The sequence below is a fragment of the Bos indicus genome, chromosome 18 (genome assembly GCF_029378745.1).
Source record: "Bos indicus isolate NIAB-ARS_2022 breed Sahiwal x Tharparkar chromosome 18, NIAB-ARS_B.indTharparkar_mat_pri_1.0, whole genome shotgun sequence".
Lineage (NCBI taxonomy): Eukaryota > Metazoa > Chordata > Mammalia > Artiodactyla > Bovidae > Bos > Bos indicus.
The window spans coordinates 45,195,318-45,211,162 of NC_091777.1; the positions used below are offsets into that span (position 1 = coordinate 45,195,318).

Sequence of the window (15,845 nt, forward strand, 5' to 3'; positions counted from 1 at the left end):
AACATTAAATCTGATCAGATAGTCTCTATCATTAGAACCTGTTTCTCAAACTCTTAGTGTGTGCAAATCATTCTTCATGGTGTCTGTTGCCATAATTTTTTGCTTTGACTCTCCTGCTGTATGATAGAGATTGTCTTCATACCGTATTTTGGAAAGTATGCTTTTAATTTTCAGCTCTATTGTGGGTTATCTTTAGGAGTGCAGATAACAAATTTTTAAGCCAATGTATGTGAATTTATCAACTTCCCCCAATCTTTTATTAGGTAACTCCTTACTGTAAAAGTTGAGAGTATTCATTTATGAATTTCCTTTCATGTTTCCTTTGCTTCTTATTTTCATCTCCCAATTTTTGTGAGAATAGAGTGTGAAATAGATACCATCTTAACAGCCCATGGACGAAGAAGCCTGGTCGGCTACAGTCCATCAGGGTGGCAAAGAGTCAGACAGGACTGAGCAACATCACTTAACTTTTCTAACACTTTGTAACTTTGTAATGTTTTTCAGAACTATTAAATTTACATTCTATCCTAGCACCTTCAGTGGTAAAGAATCCGCCTGCCAATGCAGGAGTCATGGGTTCTATCCCTGAGTGGGGAATGGAGTAGGAAATGGCAACCACTCCGATATTCTTTCTTGGAAAATTATATGGACAAAGGAACCTGGCAGGCATGGGGTCGCAAAGCGTTGGACATGACCGAGTGACTGAACGTGCATGCACACTAGCACCTTGGTAAATTGTCACATACATTAATATGTTTAAATGATTTTATTGTCCATCTCTTTATTTTTTAATGCCATTGTCTCTGTGAGTTCTTTATTTTGATGTAGCAAAGGATAAGTCTGTATGGCTTATAGTGCACTAAAGTTCTTTTTTTTTTTTTTTTCTGGAAATACAGTGAAACCTTCTCATCATATTTAGGTCCTTATGTCAGGAAATTTGTTATCTTTAGTTGCATTTTGTCTTACTTGTTCTGTTGTCTTTCTCATAGACTGTTCTTGTTAGGTTTATTCTGCAGCTATATTTGTCTTACCTCTTTTTTCTTTCTTTAACTCTATGTGTTTTCAGTATGTGAGTTTTATTTTTCTTAAGAATATAAAGCAGTTCTTTCTGAAATTTTCTTGTTTCATCTTTCTTTTGGATATATGGATATCATTTGAATGGTTTTGTTAAGCCTTGGATAGCCTAATAGAGCTTCTCTTTGGTTTTATAGATGGAAGACCTTTAACCCCACCCCACCTGCCCACAGCTTCAGGATGAGCTGATTTGTTACCTTGGAGGTCTGGGACTTTATAAAACTTTGTATGGTGGTAATAGTGCTGGTGCTGAGTTTAGGAGTGAGATTGATCCGCTTGTAATTTTCCTAGCTTTCTTTTTGGTTAAAGGACAAAACGTAAAACCATGTCTGTTACTTCTGCCCTGATACAGTATTGTTTGGCCACCAGAGAGGGAGGGGAGCTTCAGCTCTGACATTCTACATCTTTTCCTTTATCACATCTGTGTCCCCATCCATCAAGTTGGAGTATGCCTGGGAAAATTTCTCAGCATGCTATATATGGATACTGGATTTGGCCTTCCAGAGTGGACTAACTCAAAAAATATCTGCATGATACTTTTTAATAAAGTTTTATGGCATAGGTTTGAGGTATTTTCTTGGTTTAGGGGTATTTTAACTTTTTAATTTTCTTTAGTTATAGGGCAGAATAGTCATTTGCAAACCTACAGATGCCATCATCTTTTCCTGAAAGTCTCATGAGTACCTCAAAAAATTTTTAGGATTAAAAAAAGGCATTTAAGCTGAAATATGTATCTTCAGTCTAGCTATGGATAAGTTCTGCAGAGAAATATAAAACTTTGCACAGTGTTAAGGGATTTGCTTCCTCTAGGATACTCTTTAAATGAATAATATCTGATATGGCAAACTTTCTTATTTGGAGCTTCTGTGGGGATGTCAACATTTTCAGAAGTCTCCTCAGATAGTGAACCTGAAACTGTAGTATTGATAAGAAACTTTTGAGGAATTGATTTAAAATATAGATATAGATTTCTGTATCCTCTTCACAGAAAATCTGAGTCAGTGGATTCCAGAATCTTTTTTTTTAGCTAGTTTACCCTGCAACAGCTGGTCACAGTTCAACTTTGAATAATGCCACCCTGAGTGTTAGAATAGTCAGATTTAATTACGAGGTAGATATTTTAGGTAACTAGGGCATTTCAGGCTGTCCCATGGAGCCGAGTAGCTGACAGAGGCTTTACTTGGTTTCTAGAGGACGTACTACTAACCAAGGAAGATATTCTTTTCATTGTCTTGTCTTAAACCTGAAGCTCAGTTTCCCAGACTTTGGGATTTTTGTAGATTGGGAAAATCTTCACTCAGTGAAGATTCACTATACACACACACACACACACACACACACACACACACACAACACACAAGTTGCTAGTTTTTTTATTTTGCTGAATGGGGACATTAAAAATAAATCAACAATGAAAGGGCTTTTTTTAGCACCTCTTACCACAACCACCAAAGATATAAGTAAGTGACAATGTAGAAAGAACACAATACTTTCTAATACAATATTCATAATACTGATAGTCTTTTAAATTGAATACATGTAACTCTATGCAAAACCCACTTTCTTTTCCACTTTTAAAAAGAATTTACTTTAGCAACAAATTAATGAATACTTTCTCATGGAAGGCGTTTAAGGACTGCTCCTTAGTACTGGAAACAGTGCACTGTAAGAGGCGCTACCTGAATACAGTGAGTAGACACCTATCTCATATCCTCTGTTTTCTTACCAGTTCGCTCCTTTGGTACAGAAGACAGACCAACAGATCGTCCAATACCACCTCGAGATGAAGTCTTTGAATACATAATATTCCGTGGGAGTGATATTAAAGACCTTACTGTTTGTGAGCCGCCAAAACCACAATGTTCTTTGCCTCAGGACCCAGCTATTGTTCAGGTAACATTGTAAATCTGTCTTGGAGTACAAATAAATTTCATACACATAACTAGCCTTGGATTTTACCTCCTTGTTTTAGTCTTTTAAATTTTCTCTATTGAACATTCATGTAGCTTATTACCATTTTCTAGTTACCTAGATACCCAGAATACCTGGGTAATGTTCTCATCCAGGTTTCTCTCTTTAGATGATAAATCGGAACTAAATAGAGTAAGAAATAGCTGAGGGATTTTTCTTTTTTTTTCTTTTTCTTGGGCTGGGCCACACAGCATGTGGAATCTTAGTTCCCATGTGGAAGCCTGGAATCTTTACCGCTGGATCACCAGAGAAACCCAGGAATTAATTTTTATCATAAGAATTCTCTGATTGCAGCAACAAAGTAGCTAATGTTTATTGAGTTCTGAGTTTATGAGAAGCACTGTTAAAAGCACTGCACATATAATAAAGCAAACCTCACAACACTCTCTGAGCTTGGTACTATAGTTATTCTCTTTTTTTATAAGTGAGGAAATTGAATTAGAGTCATAATTTGAACAGACCCAGGCATTCTGGCTCCAGAATCCAGGATCCATTCCACTATATTATTCACATATATTCTATTATTATATATTATATTATTCATACGTGGTTCATTTTACAAACCAGGGTGATAGTGGCTACTCTTAGGTATGTTACTAGGTTTAATGAGAAAAATGCTGAATCACGTTATATGGTTGTATAGTGTACATGGAGTGTTATCTAGTCAGCACAAACACAAAAGGATTTTAACATATACAGATATATTATTTGATTCTGTAATAAAGTATTAAAAAGAAGATCCTAAGGCTTCTCATTAAGAGAAATTTCAAAATTTGTGTATTTTATTAAAAACAGAAACATGTGATGTCTAATAGATTGCAAATTATGAGTTAAAGAGGATGTTCATTATAGTACCCGTTTATATGTTAATTGGAAATACATAGAAACTCTGGATTTCTACTATAGCAGCAGCACAGGAGACAGGTTAACATAAGAGTATTTTTAGTTGTGTGCATAACTGATTGAAAGCTTTGTTGCCCCCATGTGACTTTCCTTCTGAATCCATTTTCTTTCCAACTTTTTTTCTATCAGAAGCCTTTGGTAATTTGCACTAAATTATGCTTGTTGGCTTTTTTAACTTACTCTTTTATGCTGAGAGTGATAAAAATCTTAGTTTTTCACAAAACTGATTGTTAAAAACACACAAAATGTATATGCATTATCTTGCAGAGAATGTACTTTCCAGCTTTTAAAAGGAAATACCTAATGAACGCTCCTAAAGAAAATATTAAGTGCTGTGTAAAATTAAAATGGGAGGAGGGGAGAGAAAAAGTACCTTTTAACATTTATTTACTGTTTTTTCTGAATACAAGATAAGCTTTTTATTAAGAAATGGCTGGGACTTCCATGATGGTCCAGTGGCTGAGACTTCACACTCCCAGGTCAGGGGGCTTGAGTTCGATCCCTGGTCAGGGATCTAGATCCTACAAACTGCAATGAAGATCCTACATGCCACAACTGAAGATCCCTGAGAAAATGCAAACTTCTTTAATGCAGGGAGAAAAGGCATGTTCTCATGTAAATAGTTGCCTGCACTGAACAAGGAATCTTCTCCAGGCGCTGTTCCAACTCAGGGATCAAGTCTGGGTCTCCTGCGTTGCAGGCCGGTTCTTTACTGTCTGAGCCACCAGGGAAGCCCCAGCATAATAATAACTATATTTAAAGTATAAATAGTAAATGATTTTGTATGGGATAGTCTCTTTCCTGTAAATGTAATAGTATACCTCTAACGATTGAAAAGAAGAGTAAAATCAAAAGTGAAATATCTTACAAGACTGAAACTTAGTACTGTTGATATAACCAAATTTGATTTTTCTCATATTCTTTCTTTAAACAAAGTTCATTTACTTACTCAGGTAACTTTTCTTTGGTTCTTTCCTAAATCTGCTCTAAAATGAAACCTAAAAGAGGAGTTCATTGTAGAAAAAAGTATTTATAAATCACATTAAGTATAATTGACAAATAAAATCAAATATTGTAGTCAGATTATTCAACTGTTATAACATTAAGTGCATGTTGCAAGTTGTTATAATTGCTTCTGTGTCTAGTAATTGTAATTTAATAGTTTTCTTTACACTGTAAATATGCAAATTTATTTCCATTATGCACATATTGTTTAGAGCCTGATAAATTAACCCATAATCTTTTCTTCAGTCTTCACTAGGTTCATCTACTTCTTCATTCCAGTCAGTGGGCTCCTATGGACCTTTTGGCAGGATGCCAACGTACAGTCAGTTCAGTCCAAGTTCATTAGTTGGACAGCAGTTTGGGGCTGTTGGTGTTGGTATGTTGTGCTTTTTTCCTTTCTTTCTTTTTTGTAATTTTCCTGTCTTTATCATAAAGATGTATAAAACCTTCCACAAGTTTTCAGACATTGTTTGATCTTCCTTTTATAACCTGTTATTTTGAAGACTTTGGTCCTTAATGATTAGTGGTTCTATAAAGGCCATCTCTTAGAATAGTAACTTTTAAAAATCTAGGTATATCCAATTACCAAATTTTATTGAATATTATTTTAAATTTACACAAGATATAGCCATTTATTTTTAAAAAAAAATTTTTTTTTAGCCATTTAAAATAAACATTTTTTTCCAATAGGATGGGTTTTCAAAAAGGGAAATGGAGATAATCCTGTTGTTAAGGAATAGTAAACAACACTACGGGCTTCCCTGGTGTCTTAGTCATAAAAGAGTCTGCCTGCAATGCAGGAGACATGGGTTCAATCCCTGGACTGGGAAGATCCCCTGGAGAAGGGAATGGCTATCCACTCCAGTATTCTTGCCTAGAGGAATTTCATGGACAGAAGAGCCTGGCGTGCTACAGTCCTTTGCATAGGGTTGAACAGAACTGAGCAACTAATATACACAACACTATAGAAAATATAGACAGGCTAGGCTAGTAACAGTCCTACTTGTGACTAGAAGACAAAGGCTCTCATGTACAACTAGATATAATGAGATGAACTTTTTTGTGTTTTTGTAGCTGTGCATTTTACCTTTTAAGTATACCTTTATTGATTTCATTGAAATAATCACTTATCAGTTTATTTCACTGAATCACAAATCCAGTTTTCAAGTTTATCTTGAAACTCATTAGTATATTAGTAGATTTTATTAATTAAGTAAACTTCTACACTGATATTTTACACTCTTAAAAGAAGAAATACAACTCTTAGAAAACGTGACTTAGGGTTTATAATTGGTAGTGGTATTGGTGGTGTTCATTTTGAAACTACTTTTTGTATGTATAATAGGATAAGGCATATGAATAATATATTGATGTTGATAAATGGTATTTTTACCTTGGAGAAGGGAGATACACATATTGAATGGGGAAAGGTAAAGAACAGTGTTGTGGTAGTGAATGTGAATTGGAGGTATAGGTGTGAACTCATTTTTTTAAAACTGAGTTTTAAAAAACTTTTTTTTTTTAAAAAGTTTTAAAAATGATTATTTCCTGATTCTGTTCATAGAAAAGGCCTAGAAGCAATGATACCCAGTAGCAAAGGACATGTGTAGACCCAGTTCTTGCTTTCTAAATACTTTTCCCCACTAAACGGAATCTAGGCCCCTTTTAAAAAGAAGAAAAAGGAAACTCTTTTTTTAGTAAAATAGCACTAGCTAAGAAATACAAGGAATGGTGGACATAGAAAATCACCATTGTTAATCTCTAGTGAAATAATTAGCAGGGATTAGCAGTGGATGCTAAAATCATTGGGTGAATGAGGTTGAAACAGGATATTAAAATAATCTTAAAGTATCATCACACAGTTTACTTGTTAATTACAAAGGGAGAAGATGTACCTTTATAATGGAGAAATCTGATGGTCAGTCACCATCTTAATTAATTTGTCAAGTTTGGTATTGCCATAATTATTGATTATATGTCTTCTGGTGTGATGATACATGGGAGAGGTGTAAACACCTTTACTTCTGGGCATTCTTGCTAAAACTGCAGACTCTAACCTTGAAGAAACTGACATACATTTTCAGAAGGTCAGGTTTTTCAAAGGATTCAGTGTTGTGAAGAAGAGAGGGAGCAGGGCTGTTTTAGACTTGGGAAGACTGAAGAAACATAGCATCCAAATGTAATATATGGTCAGATCCCAAGTTTCAGGAAAAGCTGATAATAAAGAATGTTTTAGGGACTAGTGAGGAACTTTGAGTGAGGACTAAATGTAGGATGATGTTCCTTTTCTTAGATGGTAATGGTATTGTGGTTAACCATATAGGAGAATATGTTTTAGGGAGATGACTTTAGTACTGAAGGGTGAAGAGTCAGATTGATTATGGCATATGTAGGTGAAAAGAGAAGTCTGTATATCGCAATATGAAAAAATGAAAAAAATGGGATAGGCGTGGTGAGAAGGTAGTAGTTGGTGAGCTAGGTGAGGAATATATTGATATTCAGTGTACTCCCTTTTTTTGACACAAGTTTGACATTTTTCAAGTTTATATATTTTTGTTGGGGGTGGTAGTTCTTTCATCTCTAATCAGAATTTAAATATTTAATTACTTCTTGGATAGGTGGAATAACTTTGGTCCATGTACCTCCTAATCCTACTCAAGGAAAGATCAATGTTAACTTATCCATGTTAAATCAAGGTATACCCTATGTTATTAGAATCCTATTCTGAGGATTCAAAATAAGGGACAGTTGCAAATTATTTTATCCTTTTGAGATTCCTTTCACTAAGTTGAATAGTTAGCTAACGTCTGTATTGTTGTACTTGCCTTCTACATTACTGTGAAGTTGCATGACAGTATTTATAAAAGTATTTGAAACAGGGTCTAACACAAAATGTCTGCATAGTAAATGCTGCTTTTGCTATTCCTCACATCCTGCTCCTCTGATCAGAGTATTTTGTGGTGGTGAAATACATTAATATATTCCTTATAAATACTTTTATCTAATTGTTCTTTGAATGTCAAAACATAGGTTTTACTTGTGTTTTCCATATGAGTAGACTAGCTTTTGCAGTAGCAAATTATTTTTGATTGTTTGATTTCCATACTGGTAGAATAATTTGTGGAGTGGCTAATTAAAGAACTATATATAGTATTTAGAAATAGTTAAATGAGGAGGAGGAAAACTGTAGCATTGATTAAGGTGGCAGATGTTCTTTAGAAACAGAATTAACTCAGATACAGTTTCTGTTGATACAAATTAAGCCAGATTTTAATCTAAGCCTCTTGTTTTCATTTTCTGTGCCTAGTATTCTGATGTAAAGAGAACGTTTAAATAAATTGGGATTACTCTACTGCTGTTTGGGGGAATTTTTTCCATTTTAATTTTCATATATTATCATCTTTTTATAGTTTTATTTGCAGTTTATATCATGAAGGATTAGTATCTGTAATATCTAAAGAGCTTCTGAAAATAAAGATCTACAACCCAACAGAAAAATAGATAAAGATTAGGAACTAACTTTGCCTTTTTCAGAAAAAAATACAGATGGCCCTTAAACATGGAAAGATGCTTAAATCTTGCTTATGGTGAGATAATTAAATCAGCACCACAACACCATTTCTCATTATCAATTTGACAGAAACCCAGAAGTTTGAATATATTCTGTTTTGTCATGATTATGAGGAAACAGATACTCTCATACTTTGAAAGAAATGATGCAGTGCGTAGAATTACAACGTTATTTTTTTAAGCTGACACTCAGATTGTTCTTATGTGCAAAGATTAGGTCACTACTGCCTTTAATTCATAGGCCTTTAGGAAAAATTAATTATCTCAATAAACTGAAGCAGCAAACAGCCATGGTGTGCTTTCTCTCATACTACTCTTGTGCGCAAGAGGAGGTATATTGCCTGAACAGTCAGGCAAATGAATACATTTTAGCTGCTTAAATAATCAAATCATACTGGACAGTGATTCTCTTAGGTCTCTAGTGTTTTGTACAGATTAATTTTTAATCACTGAGTTTAATGAACACTTAACTTGCTTATGAACTTTATAAAGTTAGTATAAACCAGGAGAGTGTTTCCTGCATTAAGAATGACAGACTAAGGATTATTAAAGATCTACTTTGGAATTCCCTGGCAGTCCAGTAGTTAGGACTTTGTGTTTCCACTGCAGGGGACCCATGGTTGGGGTAAACTAAGATCCCACATGACATGTGATGTGGCCAAAAATAAATAAAAGACCTACTTCAGTAATGTGTAAAGGAATTGAACATTCCGGTTAAAAGGCAGAGATCATCAAACTGAATTTTTAAAAAAAGACCCTGTTAGGTTCTAATGAGGCAGATGAAACTGGAGCCTATTATACAGAGCAAAGTAAGTCAGAAAGAAAAACACCAATAGAGTATATTAATGCATATATATGGAATTTAGAAAGATAGTAACGATGACCCTGTATGCAAGACAGCGAAAGAGACACAGATGTAAAGAACAGAGTTTTGGACTCTGGGAGAAGGCAAGGGTGGGATGATTTGAGAGAATAGGATTGAAATATGTATATTATCATATGTGAAATAGATCGCCAGTCAGGTTCAATGCATGAAACAGGGTGCTCAGGGCTAGTGCACTGGGATGACCCTGAGGGATGGGATGGGGAGGGAGGGTCAGGATAGGGAATACATGTACACCCATAGCTGATTCATGTGAATGTATGGCAAAAACCACCACAATATTGTAAAGTAATTAGCCTCCAATTAAAATAAATTTTTTAAAAAGACCCTGTTATATGATAAGAAAAGTATGTTAGAAAAATTAACGTCAGACAGAACTGCTTAAAGATCAGAAGTACTGCCAAAGATACAGAAGGATTCTTTATAACAGTACAGTGGGCAGTTCATCAGAAAGCTGTAACAATCCTAAATGTGTATGTGACTTTTATAAAATAATACACCAACACCAACAATTGCAGAATATAGATTCTTTTCATGGAGAAGGCAATGGCAACCCACTCTAGTATTCTTGCCTAGATAATCCCATGGACAGAGGAGCCTGGTGGGCTGCCGTCCATGGAGTCACACAGAGTTGGACGTGACTGAAGCGACTTAGCATGCATGCATGCGTTAGAGAAGGAAATGGCAACCCACTCCAGTATTCTTGCCTGGAGAATCCCAGGGACAGAGGAGCCTGGTGGGCTGCTGTCTATGGGATCGCAGATTTGGACATGACTGAAGTGACTTAGCAGCAGCAGCAGATTCTTTTTAAGTAAGTGTGGATCAATCATTGGGATAGGTCAAATCTTGGTCTATAAAAGAAGTTACATTAAATTCAGAAAGCTTGAAATCACGGTATTTTCTCAAACCACAAAGAAGTTAAGTTTGGAGTTAATAATAAAGATAACTTGAAAAAATAGACAAGTAATTAGAAGTTGAACAAACATAAAATCATTAATGAATTAAAGAAGAAATCACAGGAGAAATTAGAAGATATTTTAAAATATAATGATCATAAACCACAACATATCAAAATTTTTGAGTGGAGCTTAAGCATTGCTTAGCTCATACCTTAAACACATATATAAGAAAACAAAAATATTTTAAAATCAGTGCTCTAAGCTACCAGTTTATTGAGAAGGGTAAAACAAAAAAAGGAAAGAAAATTAGCCCAAAAGTACTAGAAAGAAGAAAAAAGTTAAAACAGGAAATAGAAACTAATAAAAAAAAAGTATGTATATATATAATATCAATAAAGCCAGAAATTGGCTTTTAAAGAAATTTCATAAAATTAATAATCTTCTAACAAAACTAAACAAGGGGGAGAAACTCAAATACTGATATCAAGAATGAAAGAGTAGACATCACTGTAGATCCTAAAAGGATAATGTGAAGATACTGTGAACAACTTTATGTCAACAAACTTGTCATTTTAGATGAAATTACCAAATTTCTTGAAACTACAGGTTTCCTAAACCAATACAAGAGAAAGTATAATCTCACTAGCACTCTGTTAAAGAAGTTGAAACTGTAATTTAAAATAAAGAAAATTCTAGACTGTTTGCTTTACTGGTAAATTCTACCATTTAGGGAAGAAATAATTTTACCAATCTTTCAAACTCTTTGAGAGAGTAAAGGAGAAGAACACTTCCTAACCAGGTAATGAAGGCAAGATAAGATACCAAAATGTAAGTGAAATTACAAGAAAATAAAATTACAGCTAATTTCCATGAACATACATATAAAAATCCTCAACGTAGTCTTATCAGTGGAAGTCAGCAATTCATAAGAAGGTTAGTACATAATGACAAAGTTTATCTCAGGAATGCAAAGATGTTATAACATTTGAAAATCATTGGTAATTTACCACATTAACAAAATGAAGCAGAAAAGCTGCAGTCCCAAAAGATATAGAGGAAGTGTTCAATAAAATTTGATACTCATTTATCAACAACTAAGGAATAGGAGGGGAATTTCCTCATTTGATCAGTGAAATGAAAAGCTTGCATACATAATAGTGGGATAATGAAAAGCTTGCATACATAATGTGGGATAATGAAGGCTGTTCCCTTAAGGTAAGGAATAAAGTGAAAGCAGAATTGTATCTTATTTCATGTAGTGTTCTTCTAGAGGTCCTAGTCAGTCCAACAAGGCAAGAAAAAATAAAAGATTCAGAGATTGGAAAGGCAGAACTAAAAATGTCATTATCAGAAGGTGACATGATTCTGTGTATAGAAAATGCAAAGAAATATTAAAACCACTAGAATGAATAAGTGAATTTAACATGGTAAGGGACACATGGTAAGCACACAAAAATCAACCCGATTTTTATATTCGAAATAGGCAGGTTGACAAACTATGGCCTGTGGACCAAATCTTGCCAGCCTCCGGTTTTATTAGAATACAGCCATACCCATTTATTTGCATGTTGTGGCTACTTTTACACTACAGGTGCAGAGTTGTATAGTTGTAATAGATCATGTGGCCTGAAAAGCCTAGAATATTTTATTTACCATTTGACAAATTATAAAATTTGCTGATCTAGAACAGATTATTGGTAAATGAAATACAAAATCCAATGCAGCTTATAATAGCATCAGTAACATCAGATACCCAGGAATGAATATAAAAAAAGATATTTAAAAGCCTCTGTACTAGTGGTTCTCAGTAGAGGGAAGTTTGTTTCATCCCCCTCCCTCAGGGGACATGTGATAATGTTGGATGACATTTTTGTCTGTCACAACTTGGGTGCTACTACTATCCAGTGGACAGAGGCCAGGGTTGCTGCTTAACATCCTATCATGCATGGGACAGCCCTCAAAACAAAGGATTGTCTGGCGCACCGTGTCAGTAGTGCTGATGCTTGGAAAACTGCTGTTCAATGAAAATGACAAAACGTTGCTGAGAGAGATTACAAATCTACATAAATCCATGCTTAGGGGTTAAAAGATTCAGTATTTTTATGGTGACACTTTTCCTCCAAATTACAAATTTACAGGTTGAACCTAATCTTAGTAAAAATCCCATCACACTTTAAAAAATAGAAATTAACACATTGATCCTAATATTTGTATGAAAATACAAACTATAATAACCAATATACTCTGGAAGAAAGAGGAAGTTTGAAGTATATGCTGTTTCAAGATTCAAGACAGGGAATGATCAGTACAACAATGGACAAACACAGGTAGAGAATAGAGGGTTTAGAAATAGACCTATTTAAGTGCTGACTTAAGACAAAGATGCCAGTGCAGTTCAGTGGAAAGGAGGAAATCTTTCCAACAGATAATGTTGCAGCAGCTGGGTATCTATTTGGAAAAAATTAACATTGATCCCTCCCTAACCCTATGCATAAAAGGTAATTTGAGATAAATCAGTAGCAGAATTGGCATGAAGGAGGTGGGTGTTGTATGACCAAGAACTCAGAAAAGAGATGGAGAATATAGAAGAGTTTTCTAACCAGAGGGCAAGGAGTAGGAGGTTGAGTCAGGTGAGAAAACAGAGCAGGGTGGAGGTTGCCTACGCATCATCAGAGTAGTCTATATCTTGGTCATTACCTAGAAATGCTAGGGATGAGGGACTCAGCATTCTACAGAACTATTGAGAACACTAGTCTCAACATTTCTGGGCGTGTTGTGGGAGATTATGTTAGGCCTCTCCTTAGCTGACTGAGGCCACAGCCTGAATGGATTACAACTCTTAAGGAATCCCATTCATTCTGTGATAAGTTCTGCTGCCCCATTAATTAGGGGGAAGTCAGAGGCAAGGCTTAAAGAATATGTGAAGGTAAGTAATGGTTGAAGGAACTAGAGTTGCTTAGCTTGAAAATAAGATGTGAGGGACATGTCCATAATGTTCAAGTAATTTAAAAGCAGGTAATTAAACTTCTGTTGTGGAGTAGACATGAAAATAATGAGGGGAGGGGTAGGCAGATTGGCGGGGGGCGGAGGCGATTGCTTATAAACTAAAGCAGATAGAGGTGGGTAAGGAAGACTGTTGAAAACCTATGTAGATTAAATATTAAGAGATCACAGCATGTGGAAAGTGATTGATTCATAAATTCTGAAGAAATGTAGAGAAGATTGACATAACCTAATATAGCAAAGAATTGAGTCCTTTTGAGGGATTTTTTTCTTCTTCATATTATCTGAGCTTTTTGTGGTTGCTTTAGGCAGAACATAGCCCCACAATACTGTCCTGAGGAGAAGCATTAAAATGGACTGGAGTACATTGTCCATTGGAAATGCTGGAAAAGCTCTTTGTAGACCTGTCTGCTGATTTGGCTATTTATACAGATATTTGGTTTTAAAATAATTGAACCTTCATGTTAGTGTTGAATATACCATTTCTGCTACTTCTCTATCTGATGTGCATTCTGCTGTCCTACCTGTATAACTGCTCAGGACAGTATTGCATATGTTACAAAAATCGTTTCCAAAGAAGCTGGAGTACATATGGGCTTGCTTTTATATGTATATACTGCCAAAATTTTCTCAAAATTATTTTTTGATTCAGTTTCATTAATTTCTAGTATTACTAACTTGCTCAGGTGTTATGGGGAAGGACAGTTATCATCACTAACATGGTATATTACTTTATATAATAGAAAGGTTAAAAAAAAATTTTTTTTATTTTCATTAAAATTTTTTTTTTTAAAGCCGGAAGCTCCTTGACATCCTTTGGAACAGAAGCATCAAGCAGCAGTGCCCTCTCCCAAAGTAGTGCGGTTGGTTCTGCCTTTACACAGGATTCAAGAGCTCTAAAAACACAGCTATCTCAAGGTAAGCTGTTTTTTCCTTCAAAAATTTCCATTCTAAATTTCTGTGGTGGTTTTTGTCTTTCTTTGAATGGAAGAGCTTTTGCAGATTGTGAATCACGTATATAATTTCTATTTAGCTCTTTTTAAATTGTCATCCAAATAAGTACATTATTGAATGACTTCCACTGTTTAGACTTTTCACAATTCTTAGATCATAAAATGAAAACGGTGAACACTGTTTGAATTTTTTTTTTTTTCCTAACAAAGCGATTATATTACTTGTATATGGTGGTTGAGTCACTAAGTCATGTCTGACTCTTGTGATCCCATGGACTGAAACCCACCAGGCTTCTCCATCCATGGCATTTTCCAGGCAAGAATACTGGAGTGAATTGCCATTTCCTTCTCTGTGGGATCTTCCTGACCCAGGGATCTAACCCGAGTCTCCTGCATAGCAGGCAGATTCTTTACTGGCTGAGCAACCAGGGAAGCCATATATAATATGTACTTGTATACAATACTTAAAATATTATACTCAGACTCACTACTGAGGATGAATTCTCTGAATTTGAAATAGTAGCTGAGGAAACAAGCTGTTCCTTATGCTGTTGCATCTTTCCTAGCATCCTCATAATCTAGAGCAGTGGCTCTCAGTGTGGCCGCCACCTAGAACCAAATCTAATCTGGAATGCTTTAAAATGTAGATCCTGAGAACTGATACATAAGAATCCTGGGAGCTTGGAGATCTGCATTTTAATAAACTTCTTAAAGGATCCTGTTTCATTTGTTTTTAATTTTGTTTTTCTACCAGCCAGTCTCATAACCTTCAGTGATTCTAAGATTCCTTGTCTTTATCTGCTGCTAAAGTAGATGATACTGGCCCATAGCTTTATATGGATATTTACTTTCAAATAAAACAATGTAAAGTCATTTCAGAAATATGCTGTAATCAGGACAATATTTTCAAAAACTCTTCAGGGTAAAATCAAGCCAGTGCTAAACATAATCCTGTGTATCTCACTTTAGATATTTTGAAATAGTTGTAGTTACTCTTATTCATATTAACTTAACTTAATTTTTAATTTGTTAACATTCTGAAGATTTCTTATAAGTATTAATAAATTAGAAATAGACTAAGTGTACTGTATAGCACAGGGAACTATATTTAATATCCTGTGGTAAACCATAATAGAAAAAAAGCATGAAAAAAGAATGTGCGTGTGTGTATGTATATAACGGAATCATTTTGCTTTACAGTAGAAATTACACAACTTTGTGAGTACTTCAATAAAATACATCTTTAAAGAAAGAATTACACTCAGCATAGGAAGAAAATAAAAATACTTGATTTCACTGCCCAGAAATAACATATTTATTTGCAGATTTTAACATAAGATTTCCTTCTGAGAGAAAATACTTACTCTTTTTAAGCATTAATTTTCTGTACTATAAAATAGGACTTACTGATAAACTAACAGACTTATTGTAAGGGTTAATTTTTTTAAAATGTGTGTAGTGCCCTCCGCATAGTACCTGACAGGGAACATGCTCAGTAGATGTTAGCGGTCTTAATTAATAACTAGCATTAACCTTAATATTGAAGCACCAGAAAGATTCTTGTTAAAATCATAATAACTCTGG

General features: G+C 34.7%; 1 protein-coding gene across 10 annotated transcripts in view; it reads left to right on the plus strand.

Annotated features, from left to right (window-relative positions):
• LSM14A (LSM14A mRNA processing body assembly factor) overlaps positions 1 to 15,845 on the plus strand; it is a 53,965-nt gene that overhangs the window by 21,690 nt on the left and 16,430 nt on the right. For all 10 annotated transcript variants that reach the window (XR_011561541.1, XR_011561540.1, XR_002182806.2 and 7 more), the window contains exons 2-4: positions 2,804 to 2,967; positions 5,200 to 5,329; positions 14,104 to 14,226. Coding sequence is in view for 5 of the 10 variants with exons in the window: in XM_070770923.1 (XP_070627024.1) it covers positions 2,804 to 2,967; positions 5,200 to 5,329; positions 14,104 to 14,226 (417 nt within the window). In the remaining 5 variants the exon portion in view is untranslated. The remainder of the gene's footprint in view (positions 1 to 2,803; positions 2,968 to 5,199; positions 5,330 to 14,103; positions 14,227 to 15,845) is intronic.